Source organism: Lutra lutra, chromosome 5 (assembly GCF_902655055.1).
Source record: "Lutra lutra chromosome 5, mLutLut1.2, whole genome shotgun sequence".
NCBI lineage: Eukaryota > Metazoa > Chordata > Mammalia > Carnivora > Mustelidae > Lutra > Lutra lutra.
This window is the reverse complement of record NC_062282.1, coordinates 49,196,250-49,215,484: the sequence shown is the minus strand read 5'-3', so window position 1 is coordinate 49,215,484 and position 19,235 is coordinate 49,196,250. Positions and strand designations below refer to the sequence as shown.

Sequence of the window (19,235 nt, the reverse complement as noted above, 5' to 3'; positions counted from 1 at the left end):
TGAAAGTTAATGGATGCAGGAAAATATACCATGCCAACACTATTCAAATAAAAATAAGAGCATCTATATTAAGTTCAGAGAGAGCAGATATCAAAACAAGGAAAATTATTAGGGATAAAACAGAGCATTACATAATGATAAAGGGGTCAATATCTAAGAAGACACAACAATCCTTAATGTGTTTGTGCCTAACAATAGAGCATTAAGGTATGTGAGGCAAAAACTAATAGAATTTCAAAGAGAAATAGATGAACTACTATCATAGTTGGAGACTTCAACACCCCTCTATCACAAATGGACAAGGTTAGCAGGCAGAAAATCAGTAGGGACATAGTTTGACTCAACAACACCATCAATCAACTAGATGTAATGGACACCTATAGACTAGCTTATCCAACAATAGCAGAATACATATTTTCCTCAAGATCATATAGAACATTCTTCACCATAGACCACATTCAGAGCCATAAAACACATCTTAACAAATTAAAAAGAATAGAAATCATACTATGTCAATGCTCAGACCACAGTGAAATTAAACTAGAAGGCAATAACAAAAGGATAAATGGAAAATTTCAAAGTACATGAAGATTAAATCGTACACTTCTAAGTAACACATGGGTCAAAGAAGAAATCTCAAGAAGAATTTAAAACTATTTTAGGTTAAATGAAAATGAAAAACAGCTCATCAAATTTGTGAGATACAGTGAACATAGTGATTAAAAGATAATTTATAGAATGTATATATTAGAAGGATGAAAAATCAAAAATTAATACCTTAAGCTTCCATCTTATGAAACTAGAAGAGTAAATTAAATTCAAAGTAAGCTGAAGAAAATAAATAACAAAAATTAGAGCAGAAATCAGTGAAACTGAAAACAACAAATCAATATAGAAAGTCAATTAAACCAAAAGCTGGTTCTTTGAAAAGATGAATAAATTGATAAGCCTCCTTGGTTAACTATGAAAAGAAGACAGAAGACACAGATTACCGATATCAGAAATGAAACAGGGGACATCAGTACAGATCCCATGGATATTAAAAAGATAGTAAAGGAATACTGTGAACAACTCTATACTCATGCATTGGAGAACCTAGATGAAATGGACTAGTTCCTTGAAAGACCCGATTTGCCAAAACTGACACAGGAACAAATAAACACAGTGAATAGGCCTATATCCATTAAAGAAATTGAATCAATAATTAATAACTTTCTAAAACAGAAAGCACCAGACTCATGGATTCACCAGTAAATTCTACTAGACACAATAAAGATGAAATTATACCAGTTTTCTACAATCTGTTTCAGAGAACAGAAGCAGAAGGAACACTTCCTAACTCATGATATGAGAGCAGCATTACTCTTATACCAAATCAGGTAAAGACATTACAAGAAAAGAAAACTACAGATCAAAATCTCTCATGAACATTGATGCAAAAATTCTCAATAAAATATTAGCAGATTAAATCCAATAATGTCCAAAAAGAATTGTATACAGTGATCAAGTGGGGTTTGTCTCAAGTATGCAAGACTGACTCAACACTCAAAAATCCATTAATATAATCTGTCACATCAACAGGCTAAAAAAGAAGAATCGCATGATCATATCAATAGATACAGTAAAAGCATTTGACAAAATCCAAAACCTATTCATGATAAAAACTCTCAGTAAACTAGAGGTAGAAGACAATTTCCTTAACTTGATAAAAGCTATTGATAAAAAACCTACAGCTAACATCATACTTAATGATGAGAAATGGAACATTTTCCAATATGATGAGGTAAAGGCAAAGATGCACCTCACCACTCCTTTGCAACATCATACTGGAAGGTCTAGCTAATGTAATAGGAAAAGAAAATAAAAGATGTACAAACTGGGAAGGAAAAAATAGTTATTTTCAATTGCAGATAATATAACCATCTATGTAAAAAATCTGAAAGATTGACCAAAAAAAGCTCCTGGAACTAATAGGTAATTTTTGCAAGGTTGCAAGATATACAAGGTTAATAAAAGTCAATCACTTTCCTATATACCAGCAATGAACAAGTGGAATTTGAAATAAAAAATGCAACATCATTTATTTTGGCACCCCCTAAAGTGAAATGCTTAGGCATAAATTTAACAAAATATGTACAAGATCTACATAAGGAAAACTATAAACTTTGATGAATGCAATCAAAGAACTACGTAAATGGAGAGATATTCCATGTTCATGGATAGAAAATTCATTATTGTCAAGATATCAGTTCTTCCCAACTTAATCTACAGATTCAGTGCAATCCTTATCAAAATCTTGGCATGTTATGGATATTGACAAAGTCATTCTAAAGTTTACATAAAGAGGCAAAATACCTAGCAAAGCCAACACACTATTGAAGGAGAACAAAGTTGGATATTACTCAACTTCAAGACTTACTATAAAGCTACACTAATCAAGACAGTATGGTATTGGCAAAGGAATAGACAAATAGACCAATGGAACAGAATAAAGTTCCCAGAAATAGACCCACATAAATATAATTAACTAATCTTTGAGAAAGAACAAAGTGCAATACAATAGAGCAAAGGTTTTTCCTTTCCACTAATGACACTGGAACAAATGGACAACAATATACCAAAAAAAAAAAAAAAAAAAAAAAAAAAGGACTTTAGATAAAAGCCTTACATTCTTCACAAATATTAGCTAAAAATGGATCACAGACTGGAGGGTAAGATAGGAAAAAACCTAGATGTCCTTGGGTATGCAGTGACTTTTTAAATATAACACCAAAGGCACAATCCATGAAAAAAAAATGGATAAGCTGGACCTCATTAAAATGAAAAACTTCGCCTCTGTGAAAGACAATATCATTAGAATGTAAAGATAAGCCACAGACAATATTTGCAAAAGACAATTGGTAATAGACTGTTATCCAAAACAGAAGTGCCTGAGTGACTCAGTTGGTTAAGCATCTGCTTTCGGCTCAAGTCATGATCTTAGAATCCTGGGATCAAGCCTCACGCCAGGCTTCCCACTTAGTGGGGATTCTGCTTTTCCTTCTCTCCCTGCCTTTCACTCTGCTTCTCCACCTGCTGCTCATGCTATATCTCTCACTCTCAAATGAAAAAGAAAAAATTTTTTTTAAACAAAGTATACAAAGAACACTTAAAATTCAACAATAAGAAAATAAACAGCTTGATTTAAAAATGGGCCAAATTTTTAACAGATACCTCATTAAAGAAGATATACAGACAGCTAATAAATACATGAAAAGGCCTTTGACATCATATTTTGTTAGGAAATCACAAATTAAAATGAGATACCATGACACACCTATTAGAATGGCTAAAATCCGAAACACTGAACACCAAGTGGTGACAATAGTATGGAGAAACAGGGACTCTCATTCATTACTGCTAAGAATGTAAAATGGTACCGCCACTTTGAAAGACAGTTTGAGAGTTTCTTACAAAACTAAACATACTCTTTTATTTTTTATTTATTTTTATTTTTAAAACTAAACATAGTCTTAACATACAATCTAACAATCATGCTCCTGGAAATGAATTGCAAACTTATGTCCACACAAAAACCTGCACATGTGATATATAGCATATTTATTCATAATTGCCCTGAACTGGAAAGCAACCAAGATGTCCTTCAGGTAAATAAACTCTGGTATATCAAAACAACACAGAATATTGTTGGGTGATAAAAAGAAAGGCACTAACAAGCTCTGAAAAGACATGAAGGGACCTTAACTGGATAGTGCCATGTGAAAGAAGCCAATCTAAAAAGGCCACATATCATATGATTTCAACTATTTGACACTCCAGAAAAGGCAGAATGAGAGAGACAGTAAAAAGATCTGTGACAGGCAGTTTGGGCCTTGGGGTGAGAGATAAATAGGCAGATCACAGAGGATTTTTAAGGTAGCAAAACTATTCTGTATGATATTTATAATGGTAGATACACATCATTACACATTTGCCAAAACCCATAAAGTGTGTAACACCAAGAGTGAACCCTAATGTAAACCAGGTACTTTTGGTAGATAATGATGTTATCAGTGTAGGCTCATTTCATCAATCATAACAAATGTACTACTCTGGTGGGGGATGTCAATAGTGGCATAGGTTGTGTGTTGAGGGGGAAGGGAAGTATAGTGAATTCTTTATGCTTTCTGTTCAATTTTGTTGTGAACCTAAAACTTCTCTGAAAAATAAAGTTTGCTAATTCGAAAAATATATTTCCTTTAGGGTCCTGTATAAAAAAAATATATCAAAACCTTTTTCCTGGCTGTTCTGCCAGCTGTGGAGTTACCACCACCCTGTTCTTCTGAGAAGGGCCTGAATTCAGCCCAGTTTCCAGAACGACAAGGAGGAGATGAGGAAAAAAGGCAATGTGGCCAGGAGTTTGAAACTGGGGTGCCCTGTGAACTCAGGCATGGTAGATCTCACAGCCACTTCAGGCAACTTCACTTTGTCAAGCCACAGTGCGCTCATCTGTAATAATACCACAGCAGCATAGTGGTTACAGACCATAATGGCTTCAGGGGCTCTGAAGCTCCTCATATTTCAGTTTGAATTTGGGTTTTTCTCCAATCTAGTAAGTGCATGAACATGGCTTCCATTGCCACCCACCTCTAGCTTCAAAGTACGAACATCAGTTGTACTTATGGTGAAGGGTTGTCCCAAGGATAAAATGCGATAATGTACCTGGCACATGGTAAGTCTTGTGCAATCGATCATAACTACTATTATTAGGTGGACATATTACATTGCCAAAGTTTGACCCATTCTGACCTACAAAATCAACAATTCCATGTGGTTTGACCTTATATCTCTTATGGGACTATTATCACTCAAGGAGATAATATAGGCACTGAGCTTGCTACCATTTGAGGTGCTCAATACATGATCATGATTACTATTATTATTATCCACAATCCTGGGGACAGCACCTGTTGTTGAGAAATCAAAGGACCCAAGACATACATTAAGAAACTCAATCATTCTCTGTAACTGTCATTTCATTTACTACCCAGTTCCTACTTCCATCTCTCTTTTCCTTGACCCCTCCCTACCCTAATTACTATAGTGGAGACCTTGTCTTAGAAATCTTTGTATTTGCAGATTTTAGCAAATGCTAGGCATGTAATAAGTGCTCAAGAAATGCTACTGAATGGGTGTTTCCAAGAGTTTTATAGGTTTCCTAGGGGTTGGGAGGCTTTGCTTCTCTTGTGGATTACTGGGGTCAAAAAAAGGAAGTAAAGACTAAAATCTTGAACATAACCAAGGGACTTGAGTAAAAGACCTCTTTAGGCTTTAATTCCTTCTGTCAGAATGGATCCAAGAATCCTAACCTTGTTCCATCACAGAGTATTTGAATTGCAAGAGGGTTGCTCGGAAAATACACATCTAAAATGGCTAAAATTGAAAGAAGTGATGATACCAAGTTCTGACGAGGATGCAGAGCACCTGGAACTCTCTTGTATTTCTGGTGAGAATGCAAAACTGTACAACCACTTTGAAAAATACTTTGTGTAGTTTCTTATGAAATGAAACATGTATTTAACCACAAGCCCTAGCACATTCACCCCTAATTATTTACCCTAGAGAAATGAAAACTTACGTTCACATAAAATTTGAGTATTTCTAGTGATTTTATTCACAGTTGTCAAGAACTAGAAACACCCAACATCCTTCAACTGGTGAATGGCGAAAGGAAATGTGGTACATTCACACAAGGGAATACTACTGAATAGTAAGCGGATGGGAACTACTGACACATGCAACAACATGGATGAATCTTAAATACGTTTTAATGAATGAAAGAAGCCAGACTCAAGCTAATTCTGAATAGTCCCGTTTATATAATATTCTGGGAAAGGCAATGCTATAAGGGCATAAAGCAGATCAGTAACTGTTAGTGATTGGGAGTGACAGGAAACTGGAGGGAAGTTTTTGGAGATCCTTATTGTGGAAGTGGTGATTTGATTGTATGTATTTGTCAAAACTCATAGTCGTGTACACTAAAAAAATGGAAAATGTTAACATATATAAATTATACTGAAAAAAAACCCCAGACTTTATAAAAAGAGCTAGTTGCCGAGGAAATGGTTTACAAAGCAAAGCTATCACTGGGTCAACATTATTACCATAGTAAGGGCCAATGGAGACAATTCTCCTAAGAGCAAGCTGGAAGAGTTCTGAGCCAGAATGAAACAATAATTATTAATTATTTAACTTATAATTTATTTAATTAAACATTTATTGTGCTTTCCAAATGCTAGGGGGATGAGAAAAGAGTCAAGGCATCTCCTATTCACAAAGGATTCACAACATAGTGGGAGTGGGGTAAGAAAAAGAAAATTACAGTATAACATGATTGTTATCTTTGATAATAATTAAAGAACAAGCATATAATTAGACTCTTCACACATTACACAATTAAAAGGACAAGCTAAGCATTAGGAATACACTCCTTATCCCTGTATTTAATAGCAGTAGAATGAGGATAACAAAAGCTAGTATTTAATGGACTGCTTACTTTGTGAGAGGTGTTATTCTAAGCATCCATTTAAACCTCACAAAAACCCTATGAGCTTGGAGCCATTATAGAAAAGTTTATTTACCCCTGGTCACTCAGCTGTAAAGAATAGCAACGGGAATTAAACGCTGGTGTGATGGCCATCTCCTAACCATGACCGAATACTGAAGCTAGAGAGGAACAGTGACCTGGTCACCTGAACTCCCCAAATTTGGAACAGGTTGTTCTAACTCTACCTCAGTTTCCCTAACATCAGAGGAGAGAGTCAAGCATGCAAAACTCTGTGTAAGACAACAGGGTAAACCGTGATTCCTCTTGGGATCTTTTCCTGTGCTTGCTATTTGCCCACGCTTTCCCATTAATAAAGTAATATGGAATTATTATAAAAAACGGAAGAGGCAAAAAAAAAAAAAAAGACAAACAAAATCCAAGAAACCAACTTAAACAAAAAAAGCTTCATCCATTCATAGTCTCACCACCCAGAGGTAAATATTGCTAACATTTTGGCACATTTCCTTCTAGCCTTTAAAAAAAAAATGTCTTTTATTTATATAGCTGAGATTATACATAAATGTAATTTTGGACCCTGCTCTTTTTTCACTTAAAATCAGAGCATGAACTCTTAATAAACATTATTTTAAATGGATATATAATAATCCATCATATAGATATTCTACAATTTATTAACTGCTCCTTCACAGTTGCATATTTAGGTCGTTTCCAATATTTTCACTATTATAAATAACACCACTATTTACATTCTGGTCCATAAATCTTATAGATTACTTTTTTAGGATAGTTTCCCAGAAATGCAATTACTAGGTTAAATGTCAAGAATATTTTAAAGATTACACAGAGATGTAGTATTCTTTAAAAACAACAAATATATTCTTTACAAACAAATGGAAAGGCTTCTACGGGGTCAAAGGTTGTTTGTATGTTTGTGTCTGTGTAAGTATGGAGCGGGGTGGATGAGTGACAGAACTGGGAACTCTCTCAGTACTTGGTCAGTGCAGTAACCACGTGACCTTTTCTCTTGTGAGCTACTGCTCAATTTTCAGGGGCACATGCTGATTAAATATTGTTCCCTGAATGCCACCAAATGGAAGCAAATTTCAGGTACAGAGTCTGTATGCCTTTTGCGAGTATATTATCCATAGAATCAGTGAGACTTGGCACCTGTGTTTTTCACCAGGCAGAGCACTTTCACTGCCATTAATTACCTCAGTATCTTCTCACAGCTTCTGGGTGAAATGGGTTGGGACAACCATTCCCATGCCCAGGTCATTGGTTAGAAACTCAGGCCCAGAAAGAAGTGACTTACCCAAAGTCACAGAGCTTGTTGGAGAGAGCTGGGGCTAGAATTCTCGTCTCATGGTTCTAAGGTAAAAGCCCCTGTTATGGAGTGAATTACGTATCCACCACACCACCACCCCCACGCCCCATCCATATGTTGAAGCCCTAACCTGCAATGTGACTATATTTGGAGACAGGGCCTATAAGGAGGTGAAAAAGATTAAATGAAGTCATAGGATGGGGCCCTGATCTGGTAGGATTAGTGTTCATATAAGAAGAGGAAGACCAGAGCGCACTCTCTCTCTTTCTGCACACACGCAGAGAAGAGGCCACAAGAGGACACAGCAGAAGGTGGCTGTCTACAAGCCAGGAAGAGAGGCCTCATTAGAAATTAACCCTGGCAACACCTTGATCTTGGAATTTCAGCCTCCAGAACTGTGAGAAAATACATTTCTGTTGTTTAAGCACCCAGTCTGTGGTTTTCTGTTATGGTAGCCTTAGCAGACTAACACAGATTTTGGTACCAAGACGTTGGGGGGGCGGGGTGGTTGTTGCTGTAACAAATGCCTAAAAATGTGGAAGTGTTTTTGGAACTGGGTAATAGGCAGAGGCTGGATAAGATTTGGGGTACATGTTAGGAAAAACACCTAGGTGGCCTTAAAGGGACTGTTGGTAGAAATCAAGTGTTAAAGATAGTTCTGGTTAGGGCTAAGGAAGAAAAGAGAAGAGCTGTTAAAGAAAGCATCTATTATTTTAGAGAAGACACACATCATCATGGACAGAATGTTGGTAGAACTGTGAACCTTAAAGGCGATTCTAGTGAGGTGTCACATGGAAATGGAAACTGGCAGAAAGGTGATCCTACCTGCAAAGTGGCAAAGAACTTGGCTGAACCATGTTGCAGTGTTTTATGGAAAGTGGAAATTGCAAATGATGAACTTGGATATTTAGCTGAAGAGATTTCTAAGTGAAGTGTTGAAGGTGCGGCCTGATTTCTTCTTGTGGTTTATAATAAAACATGAGAGGAGAGGGATAAATGGAAGGGACTGCTAAGCCAAAAAGGAACCAGAATTTGAAGATTTGGAAAATTCTCAGCCCACCCATGTGGCAAAAACCAAACAACAACAACAACAAAAAACCCAAAACAAACAAACAAAAACAACCAAGAATGCATGTCTTAGGGAGGACACCAAGGGTGTGCCTGGCCAACAACTCTAGAAGGAGGCCCCCCATGCAGTTTATCAGCAGAAACCGGTAATAGAGATGAGAGGTATACTAGCAAGAGACACTGCCACTTTGGACCAAAGGGAACAAAGAAGGGACAAAATAAAGAAGGCTGTTGCACTTCCAGGATTCTACAGTACAGGATGGCTGAGCTATTTGGCAGTGAATATGCTTTATTCTTCAAGAGACGGGAAGAATGAGCTTGAAGGAGATTCAGAGATCATCAGGGCTGCCATTCCCACTATATGCCCAGGGCACTCAGCCCAGACGGCAAGGCTATTTCCTTCTCAGGTTCAGAGGGTAAGGCCTACTCTTGGTTTCAGGGAGTTGGGCCATCCCTGCCATGTGCTTCAGATGCAGGGCTGCGCCAAAAAGTCACAGGGATGGGGTTGCTGCCCAGAGTCGAGGAGGTGGGGCTACTGCCTAGGGCAGAGGGATGACAATACTGCCCCAGTGGGCCCCGGGTGGCAGAAAATTCAGCTAAAGGATTATTCTAGAGGTTTAAGATCTGGTGGAATTTGCCTTGCTAGGTTTTGGGGGATTTGTCTGGGACCTGTCACCCCTTCCCTCTTTCTGATTTTTCCCTCTTGGAATGGGAATGTTTATCTTATACCTGTATTTTGCACATAAGTCATCTGGTGTCCAGGTAGACAGGCATTTTGCCTCAGGATAAATCATGCTTGGAATTGCATCCGTATCTGATTTAGGTGATATTTAGATGAGACTTTGGACTTGGAATTGATGCTAGAGTGGGTTAAGACTTTGGGGGCTGTTGGGATAGCGTAAATGTGTTTTCTATACAATGAGCACATGAATTTTAGGGGGTGGGGTCAAAGGAAAATGTTATGGACTGGGTCTCCCTCCAATTCACATGTTGGAGCCCTAACCCCCACGACTGTTTTTGGCAATGGGCCTATACAGAGGTAATAAAGATTAAATGAGGTTATAAGGGTGGGGCTCTGACCAGATGGAATTAGTGCCCTTCTAAGAAGAGGCGGAGAGAAGAGCTAGCACCTTGATCTTGCACTTCTAGCCTCCTGGAACTGTGAAAAAATAAGTTCTGTTGTTTAAGCCCCCCAGTCTGTGGTATTTTGTTATGGCAGCTCAAGCAGACTAATACAGCCTCTAAATACATCAATGGCAAGACTGTATCTTTTATTTATCCCATGGGTGCCCAGTGGTTTTGACAGACCCACCTACCTAGTCATCATCTTCAGGAGTGTCTTGTCCATCCCAATACACAGTATTTTGTTGACTTGTGCAAACCTGGGTGTGAAGAAAGAGGCTCAGTGAAAGGAACAGACGACAAGAGGTCTGAAGCTTGGTTTCTAGAACCAGGCTTGGCCAAAACTTGCTAAGGGATCTTAGGCAAGCCACTTCTCTCTGATTATCATTATCCATCTGTAAAATAAAGTGTGCTGCATCAGGCTCTGAAGTTATACAGATGTGGCTTCGAATCTAGACTCTGACATTAGTTGTGTGACTTTGCACAAGTTTGGTTTTCTCATCTCGTAAACAGAATAATAGTACCTACCCCAGGGATTACTGGGTTAATTAAGAGATGATGTATCCAGAGTCCCCAGCACATTTTAAAGGACAATAAAGGTAGTTATTTTCCTAGATTCATTCATTAATTAAGTTAATGTATGCAAAGTGCCAAGGACAGTTTCTGGCACTTAGAAAAGGCTGTATCCCTCTTAGTTGCCTTCCCCCCCAACCCTTATTCTAGCAGATAGTTAAGTCCTCAGTAAGTAAGATCCTTATTATTATTTTCAGGCTTCATCTCCCTTCATTTCCCTCCACAGCCCTAAATCCTAACTTTACCTAATTTTGTTTTCCCCCCTAATACAGCCCCTAGGCTTTGCTGCCCTAGTATATTTGTCTACTCCGTTTTCTCTGCCTGATGCTCCATTTCTTTTCCTCCAGAGCGCAGCTGTCTTCTCCATTGGGAATCCTCTCTCCACTACCCTCCTCCTCCCAGGCAGAGGACTGGCTCCTTGATTTGTGTCTTGCTAAGAAAACAACTCCATATAGCACTTAGCTCTTTGTGCCTGGTGGTTCTGTTAACTCTTTCAGAGCCAGACTCCAAGAGTAGCGGCCTCTGAGGCACGGTGCTGGGTGAGCAGCCTCTGGGTGTCACCCAAGACGTCTAGCACAGTGCGGGACAGAGGAAACGGCCCCCAGGGCAGAGAGGGGTCCAGTTTAACTCCTAGAAGCCCGAGCCTCCGACCCTCCCCAGGCCGCGCCCACCGTGAAGCCTGCCCCACCGCGGGCTCGGACCCTCCCTCCGCTGCTCACCATCACCTGAGTTGACCCGGCTCCCAGGGGTCCCCCGGGCTCCTTCCCGGCGGTCCCTCCCGCCCCCATCCTGGCGGGCGCGTCCCCTCCTCCACCCCGCGGCGGAGCCCTGCGGAGCTGAGGGCGGAGCGTCGCTGCTGATGGCTGGGAGCCGGGCTGGGAGGCGCTGGGCGAGCAGTGGGCTCCAGACGCGCCGCCGCCTGGCCGGGGGGCTGGCATGGCCGCGTGCTTGTGAACGCGGAGCGCGCGAGGGGCCGCTGCCACCATGCCCGGGGGCGTGGGCGCCGTCCGGCTCTGCCTGCTGGCGCTCGCCCTGCCGGGGTGGACCAGAAGTAAGTGGCGGGGTACGGGGAGGGGGTCTGGGGGAGGATGGAGGCGGGTGGGCTCGGGGGCCCGAGGACCTGGGAGTCGCCCCGTGCAACTCCGCGGGGCTGGTTCCCCGCGGTCGCGCAGCCTGGGAGTCAGGGCTTTGTTCCCACGTTGTGCGCCCCGGGGAGGTGGTGGGGGTCCGGGAGACCCAGAGCAAGCAGAAAACAGCCGGTCCCCTCCCTGGCTTGCTTTTCTCTGTTTTCACTGTTTTTCTGCTTTTGGCTTCTCTTTCTGCTGCTTTCCTAGTCTCTCCTCCCCAGTCTTGGTGTGTGTGTTCCTATAAATATATATCGATAAAACTGGAACCATACCATATGTACAGTTTTGTGCCTTGCATTCTCCATTTCACATTATGAGCCCACATCGTTACATTCTCCAAAAACATGATTTTAATGACTCTAGATTACATCAAGAAATCGCAGAAGTGTAATTTTCAAAAAGTTAAAAACATAACATACAAATATAGGATGAATGGGAGGAAGACATTCCTTCAATTCATTAATGAGGTGGTGAGTAGAATGGTAAAGCTGGTGCAAAGCTCCGGAGGAATGGGTGGTACAAGCATCTGAGAAAAGGTTGAAATCGCGTGCTGGGACAGATACAAAGTGGTCAGTGCTCCCATAGGGTCAAGGAACCTTAATTCTTAGTTCTCTTTCTATAATGTGGAAGTCATTTGCATCTCTACCAGACAAAAATCTGGAGTTAACATGTAACTTCACAGAGTATGTTTTTTTGATTTGTTGTAAATTTAAAAAGTCAAACCAAGGGGCATTCCCCTAGAAAAATGTGGTGATCAATGGGAGGGCCTGTTAAACAGTACTCCAACGTGACATTGAAAGGACAATCCTGCTTGCTTTTTGCCTCATTTGCTAGTTTTGAACAATTTTTCCTAAGATGTACTGTGTGCCTCTATTATTTGGCCTTCCTCTCCATACTTTTTTGGCAATCATAAAGATAATTTCATTCCTTTAAACATTCCATTAAATATCATATAATTCCTTTTTATTGCAAAGAATCTAGACTTACCAGAGCCACCAGAGCAGGAATATGCCTCTCTGTTCCCCCATGAATATCAAGCACCTAGCGTAGTACTTGGTAGCTAGTTAAGCATTCAGAAAACACATTATGAATAAATGAATGCATTGCTTCTGATTTTTACTAGTACGATGAAACTAACGCTTGTCTAACGGGATTATTTTTCAGATGTATTTTGACTGAGAATACATCGTATCAGTAATCTGAAAGGAACATTAGTCACTCATAATCCTGCCATTTTCCCAGCACAACTGTGGCCGGCTTTCATGCCATTTATTGTATTCTGTGTGATCAATGTGGTTGGTTTAGAGAGAATAGATTTTGCATTGGGGAAGGTCTGTGCTATGGTGAGTGCTGTGAAGTGTGTAAACCTGGTGATTCACAGACCTGTACCCCTGGGGCTAATAATACATTATATGTTAATTTAAAAAAAAAAAAAAGATCAGATTTTGAAATCCTCCCTCCCACCCCAGGCGTCCTACGGATTTGGTCCTTTCTTGTGGAGACTAATTTGTCTAGGTCTTGGGGAATTACCGCTTTATTAAGGTGATCTGCCAAAAGTATTTTGAGGTCGGCGGTATGTAGAACACGTCTTTCTCCAAACAAGTTTCAGCTCACCTTTCTTGGAAAATAGAAGTCCTGCTACCTGTCTTGTCTTGAGGATGACAAGGGTTGATTGATAGTGATTAAGAAAGTAGGAAGTGATCTACAAAGGCAGACTTGCCGTTAGGAAGCTCAGGGTAGTGTGATGATGCTTTGTGGATGTGGGAGCAGTTTCATGGTGACTCTGTCCAGTACTGCTGTGAAAAGGCAGGCTGGTATCACTGTCTTCATATGACAGATGAACAAACTGCAGCTCAGGGGGAAAAACCCATGGGCCTGATTTCCAGAACGTACCCAGAATCTGACCACTTCATTCCTCTTTACTGAGCTCATTTTAGTCTGAGCCACCGTCGTCTCTCACCAGGTCCCCAGACTTGCCTTCTTGCTTCTATTCTTATGCCCTCCCCTCCCCCAGTGTACCCCCCATCTCCACCCAGCAGGCCGAATGATCTTAAAAACCTGAATACAGATCATATTGCTCTGTGTCTAAACCCTCCAGTGCCTTCCAAGACTATTTATAATAAAATCCAGACACTTGCCATGGCCTCTGGGATCTCAGAACCATGGCTGTTTTGCTGACTATGTCTCCTACCAGCTTCCCTGTTCACTTACTAGATTCTAGCTAGCTCTGCCTTCTGCATGTTCCTTAAACGGGCCAAGTCACCTTCTGCTCAGGCAGGACCATTGCCCTTGCTGGTCGTTCTTCCTGGGGGCACTCTTCCCCCAGGTCTTTTCATGGCTGGCTTCTTCTGGTCTCTCAGGTCTCAAATGCCATCTTTGCTCACCATCCAGTCTAAAATAGGCACCTCCTCTTCGGTGTCTCTTTATTCCATGACCCTACTGGCCATTTGAGAATATTTGTGTATCGTGCATCTCCCACCTCTAGAAGGTAAACTGTGAGGACTACAGAGACCTTGTTTTCCTTGTTTACCACTATATGGCCAACAGCTAACAGTGCCCGACTTACAGTAAGCAAGAGCCTGGCACCCAGCAGGTAGTCTAATGACCCAGGAAGGGGGTTGTTCCAGTTGGCAGTGCATGCTTAGCTTAGCTGGGATGCAGACTTCTGAAATGCCAATGGTTGTGCATCCTGTTTTGGCAGGAGGAAATGGGGAAGGCAGCCCCCAGCTACAGCATGAACGAATAATACCTCAGTGGAAGACTGCAGAAAGCCCCACCAAAGAAAAGGTAAGACACCAAATATCTCATTTTCAGAGGCAGGAGCTGACAAGTCCATTCTGTGACATGCGGGGCCTCCTTCTCAACTTTCCTGGAAGTCCGGTCATTGCTATTAGTTCTGTTTCAGGCCTACTCTGTCCTCTTTGTGCATTGGTTTTGAAAATCCCAGATGGGACTTTCCTTCATTGTGTGACAAACTTCTAGAACACTTCCAAATGCTATTAGTTGAGGAAATGAAAATTATTAATGCTGACACAAGCTAAGTGCAAATACGTGTCACAAAAATCACCAGCTCTCAAGTGGAATTCATTAAATATTGTCACTGTTATCTTTGCTTTATATAATACATGCTTTACTTTATTGATGAGATAATGTACTTGGAGAGAAAAATAATAATTCAAGCTATTTTTAAGAGACAAGGGAGGAATCTCATACTGGAGGATATATCTTAAAATGCAATAGTCTCCATGGGCCATGACACCAGGAAAATGCACCAGCTTTATCATGGGGATTGGGAACAAGACAGAAAACATTAACCTGTTATGCAAAGAGGACCTGTACATCCACGATATTCTTTGTGGTTCTGGTCTTTACAGTTCAAGTGAGACATGAAAGAGCTAGAAAGGAGGACAATTGCTGTGTGCCAGAAACCAGCTATGGGACCTTCCCCTTTCTGAACTTCTGATTCCTCATTTATAAAATAGGGATTCTAGGGGATAGCAATAAAGAGGGCTGGGGAGAAGCGATAGTTAATAAGGTCCTTTAGGGCTCAAAAGGTCCATGATTTATTGGGCAGCATATAAAAAAGCAAGATTATAGTAGAAGAAAACGGAGAGAGAGCTGTGTCAGGAAAACGTCAGAAATGGAGAGGAGAAATGCCTGGAATCCTTGAAGTTATGGCTAGGGTAATACACACATGTCCAAAATGCTTCCATTAGAATTTATTAAGGTAATTTCCAGCAAAAAATTTGGGAGAAATGAAAGTAACATTTTATCCTAAAGACAATAAATGCGTGGACCATATTTCATCAAAAAGTAGGAAAGGCTGAAAATAGCTTCAGGAAAAATCTAGACAGATTGATGGATGGCCTTCCTAGAGCAGGTTATTTTTAAAAATTAGGATCTTGGGTAGTCCAACATATCTGTTATTGCTTGAGGAATGGATCCAATATTTTCTGTAGAGGTTCTTTGTTCCTTCCAGATGTGGGATGCCTGGCATCCTCAGGAAGGGCCTGAGAAACAAAGTGGAGCTCCAGATCCTGTCTTTATTCCTAGCCATTGTCTGCCCAGAATCTGGGTCATTGTATTTTGTAGGAATAGTCAGCACAGTGCCTGGTGCCAGAGTACTTGTTGAATGAACGAATGAATGAATGTCAGAGAGGGTGTAGAAGGTAGACTTCAGTCAGGCCTCTTATTCTCATTTCTGTAATTAATTCATTCGCCAAACATTAATTGAACACTCACTGTATAGTAAGTATTGTACTAGATCTTAAGTGGCAGGTGCACATACACAGGACAGGTTTCTGATACCCTATGAAGCTGAAGATCTATTTAATCTACCCCTAAAGAGAAAAGAATTTTAACCTTTCATGGGAAGTATAACCAGCAGGTTGGCTCCCTCCACCTCCTAGGAGAGGTGAGCTTGCCTCTTCCTAGCACAGAGTGGAATTGCAAGGAAAAAGCTCAGCAGGGGAGATCCATAGATCCTGATAGAACTGTTTCATTGTTTTGCTTGAAATGTCCCTTGGAAACAAGGGACAACATATTTTAAATATCACTGTCTGAGCATCTTCCACACCACTTGGATTACCCAGTTGTAGGCATTTGTACTCATGTTGCAGCTTGTGTCTCTTTGGAGGAGAGGTGACAGTGTTTGATTTGATGTCAACTTTCCTTTTTTTGTGTGGACTGTCACGCTTGAATAAGGGAATTGCTACAGTTCTGTTGCTGTGTACTCTTCCTCAGATGCCCACTTGTGACTGTGTCCCTGATGCTTAATGTGACTGGACAGGGTCCGTCTTCTGGAATATCCGGTGTAAAGTGGCAAAGCCTCAGCAACCAGAATAGGAGTTATCGGAGCTGAATCAGGGTGTTAGAGATGTAAGGGATGTGGATGCCTTAGTGAAAGTTATTGGGCAAACAACCACCTAACTTCCTCTCCCCGTGGTTTTGAAATGTCCTTTTTTAAAAGAAGTCAGTAGGATGAATTCATACAAAAATAGTAAAGGACAGGGTTGCCCAAGCTTTCTGGATCAGAATGTTCAGATCTCGTTGGAGCCCTTGGTGGCCTGAATGTTTCAGGGATGCCCAGTGCCTAGGACCCTAAAGGAAAGTGCAGTTCGGGACAAATAAAAAGAGGAGTGTGCTTGGAAGAAGAAGGCCCCCAACCAGGGGTGGCAAAGCAGTGGACCCACTTTCTCCAATGCTGAAACTAAGCTTTGAGGTCAACTTCAGGAATTTATTAGTTCCTTGGTCCCAAGTTAGAGAACATGTATTTAAAACACACCAAAGAATTGAGCCTGTTTTTAATATGCTTAAAAATGTAAGTATCTCATTTTAAATAAATAACTTTACCTTTGAAATAAGCTCAACCACCTCAAGCTGAACTGTTGAAACATGGAAGTTTGTTATGACTTGAAAATTTTCCTTTTTTAAAATTTTTAAACATTTTTTTAATTTTTCATTTTTTTATGTTCAGTTAGCCAGCATATAGTACATCATAAGTTTTTGTTGTAGTGTTCAGTGATTCATTCATTATATAATTTTCCACAATATTAAGGTAAAAAGAGATGAAAAGTCCCTTACTTAAAATATCAAAGCAATTCTCAAAACATGGAAAGATCCACAAAGAAAATAAAATTAACCCATGATACTACTGCTGAGAGGTCACTGTGGTAACCTTTTGATTTATTTTGTTCTACAAAAATATATTTAAATAAAATATATAGCATTGTTTTGAGCCTCTGTGTGCTTAATAATTATCATGTCTACTTTCTTGATAGTTTAAAAATTATTTCAAGTCATTGATTTTAATGACTGTTGAGTGCTTTGTCATATGCTTGGTCATCATTTATTTAACTATTCTCCTATTTTTGGACATTCAAATTATACTTCATTAGCCATTATTATAAGTAATGAGCATCCCTGTGTATAAACGTTTGCCTGTTTCTGTTTGTTCTCTTTGGACAGAGTTTTGTCTAAACATTTAAAAACTCTTTGTCCATCTTGGGGCGCCTGGGTGGCTCAGTGGGTTAAAGCTTCTGCCTTCGGCTCAGGTCATGATCCAGGGTCCTGGGATCGAGCCCCGCATCGGGCTCTCTGCTCAGCGGGAGCCTGCTTCCCTTCCTCTCTCTCTGCCTGTCTCTCTGCCTACTTGTGATCTCTGTCTGTCAAATAAATAAATAAAATTTAAAAAATAATAATAAAAAATAAAAACTCTTTGTCCATCTGTCAAATTATTTTCCACTGAGTTGGTATCAATTTAAATTCTTACTGGTAGGGTATGAGAGTGCCTATTTTTCAGTGTGCTCATTGTGATTTATGGGTTTTTAAAAATCTCTGTCACTTTTTTTTTTTTAAGGTATCTTTAAAAATTTTTCCTTTTCGGTGGGGAGCAGTTACCACTGATGGTGAACATGTTTTTCGTGCTTATGAGCCATCTGTATGATATCTTGTGTGATCTCTTCTGGGTGTGCTGCTCTTTGGCCATCTATAAGTTTTTCTCATGTGTAAAATGTATCTTCTCCCAGCTGTCTCCTCTGAAATGGTTGGGGAACTGAGACCCGAAATGAAACTGAGAGCCAAAATGAAATAAAATACGAACTCACTCGGAAGAGTGGTCTCCTGGTATTTTTGCTAATACCCAACAAGTATCAGTGGTTTTCTCTGCGCCAGCTCAGTGAAAAATTATTTACATTTGCTATGTCGCGTAGTTGGTACAAGATTCCCATAAGGCTGACTGTTATTATCTGTTTTACAAATAAGGAAGCTGAGCGGTAGGGTGGTTCAGTAGCATGCCCAGCTTCACGTACCTGGAGCGTGAAAGCCAGCCCTGGAATCCAGATCTGACTGCACAGAAAATTGACTGTCCAAGATCGTCGAGTGTGTGCCTTGATCAGACCTGCATGGAAGCACTTACATCATAGTTCAGCCTGGAGTTCCTTTCCTTTGTGTGTGAGGAGGAGGCAGATGGGGGAGGGGAACCGGGTCCTTTGGGGGTTGAAGTCATTTCATGTTTGGGCTGGAAATGCAATTGACCCTTTTTCGTTCACTTCCTGTGGATCAATGTCAGAGCACTGTGCTGGATCCTGTGCCTGTTCCAGGGAGCCTCGTTCCCTACTTTTAGGAACTGACATTCTTTTGTTGTTGCTTTCAGCATCCACACAGAGCTGAGCTCAGGATAAAGGCCGAGGGGCGAGAATTCATCTTGGACCTCGAGAAGAATGAGTAAGTGGACTCCTCATTTATCCACAATGAAACAATTCACTTCCATGTCAATGCCGGATGCAGGTGCCACTGTTTTGGAAGGAAGCGGTTTGTGAAATCACCGAGCCCTCAATCTGTGGTTCCTTTGCGGGGAGTATCTTGCAAAGACAGCATATCCACAATCTCTTGACTTGCTGTGAAATTATTGGACTGTTTAACGTCTTCCTTGAATTTCCTCTGACTGTATTTCTGGGGCCTCCTAGAGTTCACT

The 19,235-nt window shown here is 40.6% G+C and overlaps 1 protein-coding gene and 1 long non-coding RNA gene across 3 annotated transcripts in view; one reads left to right on the top strand and one right to left on the bottom strand.

The window, feature by feature from the left end:
- LOC125099973 (uncharacterized) overlaps positions 1-11,464 on the bottom strand; it is a 32,957-nt gene extending 21,493 nt beyond the window's left edge. The window contains exons 1-2 of the long non-coding RNA XR_007127411.1: positions 11,360-11,464; positions 10,256-10,321 (exon numbers count right to left, since the gene is read on the bottom strand). This is a non-coding gene — a long non-coding RNA (uncharacterized LOC125099973). The remainder of the gene's footprint in view (positions 1-10,255; positions 10,322-11,359) is intronic.
- Positions 11,465-11,480: 16 nt separating this feature from the next.
- ADAM19 (ADAM metallopeptidase domain 19) overlaps positions 11,481-19,235 on the top strand; it is a 79,837-nt gene continuing 72,082 nt past the window's right edge. For both annotated transcript variants that reach the window (XM_047729655.1, XM_047729654.1), the window contains exons 1-3: positions 11,481-11,685; positions 14,463-14,548; positions 18,915-18,985. In XM_047729655.1, the coding sequence (XP_047585611.1) occupies positions 11,619-11,685; positions 14,463-14,548; positions 18,915-18,985 (224 nt within the window). In that variant the 5' untranslated portion in view covers positions 11,481-11,618. The remainder of the gene's footprint in view (positions 11,686-14,462; positions 14,549-18,914; positions 18,986-19,235) is intronic.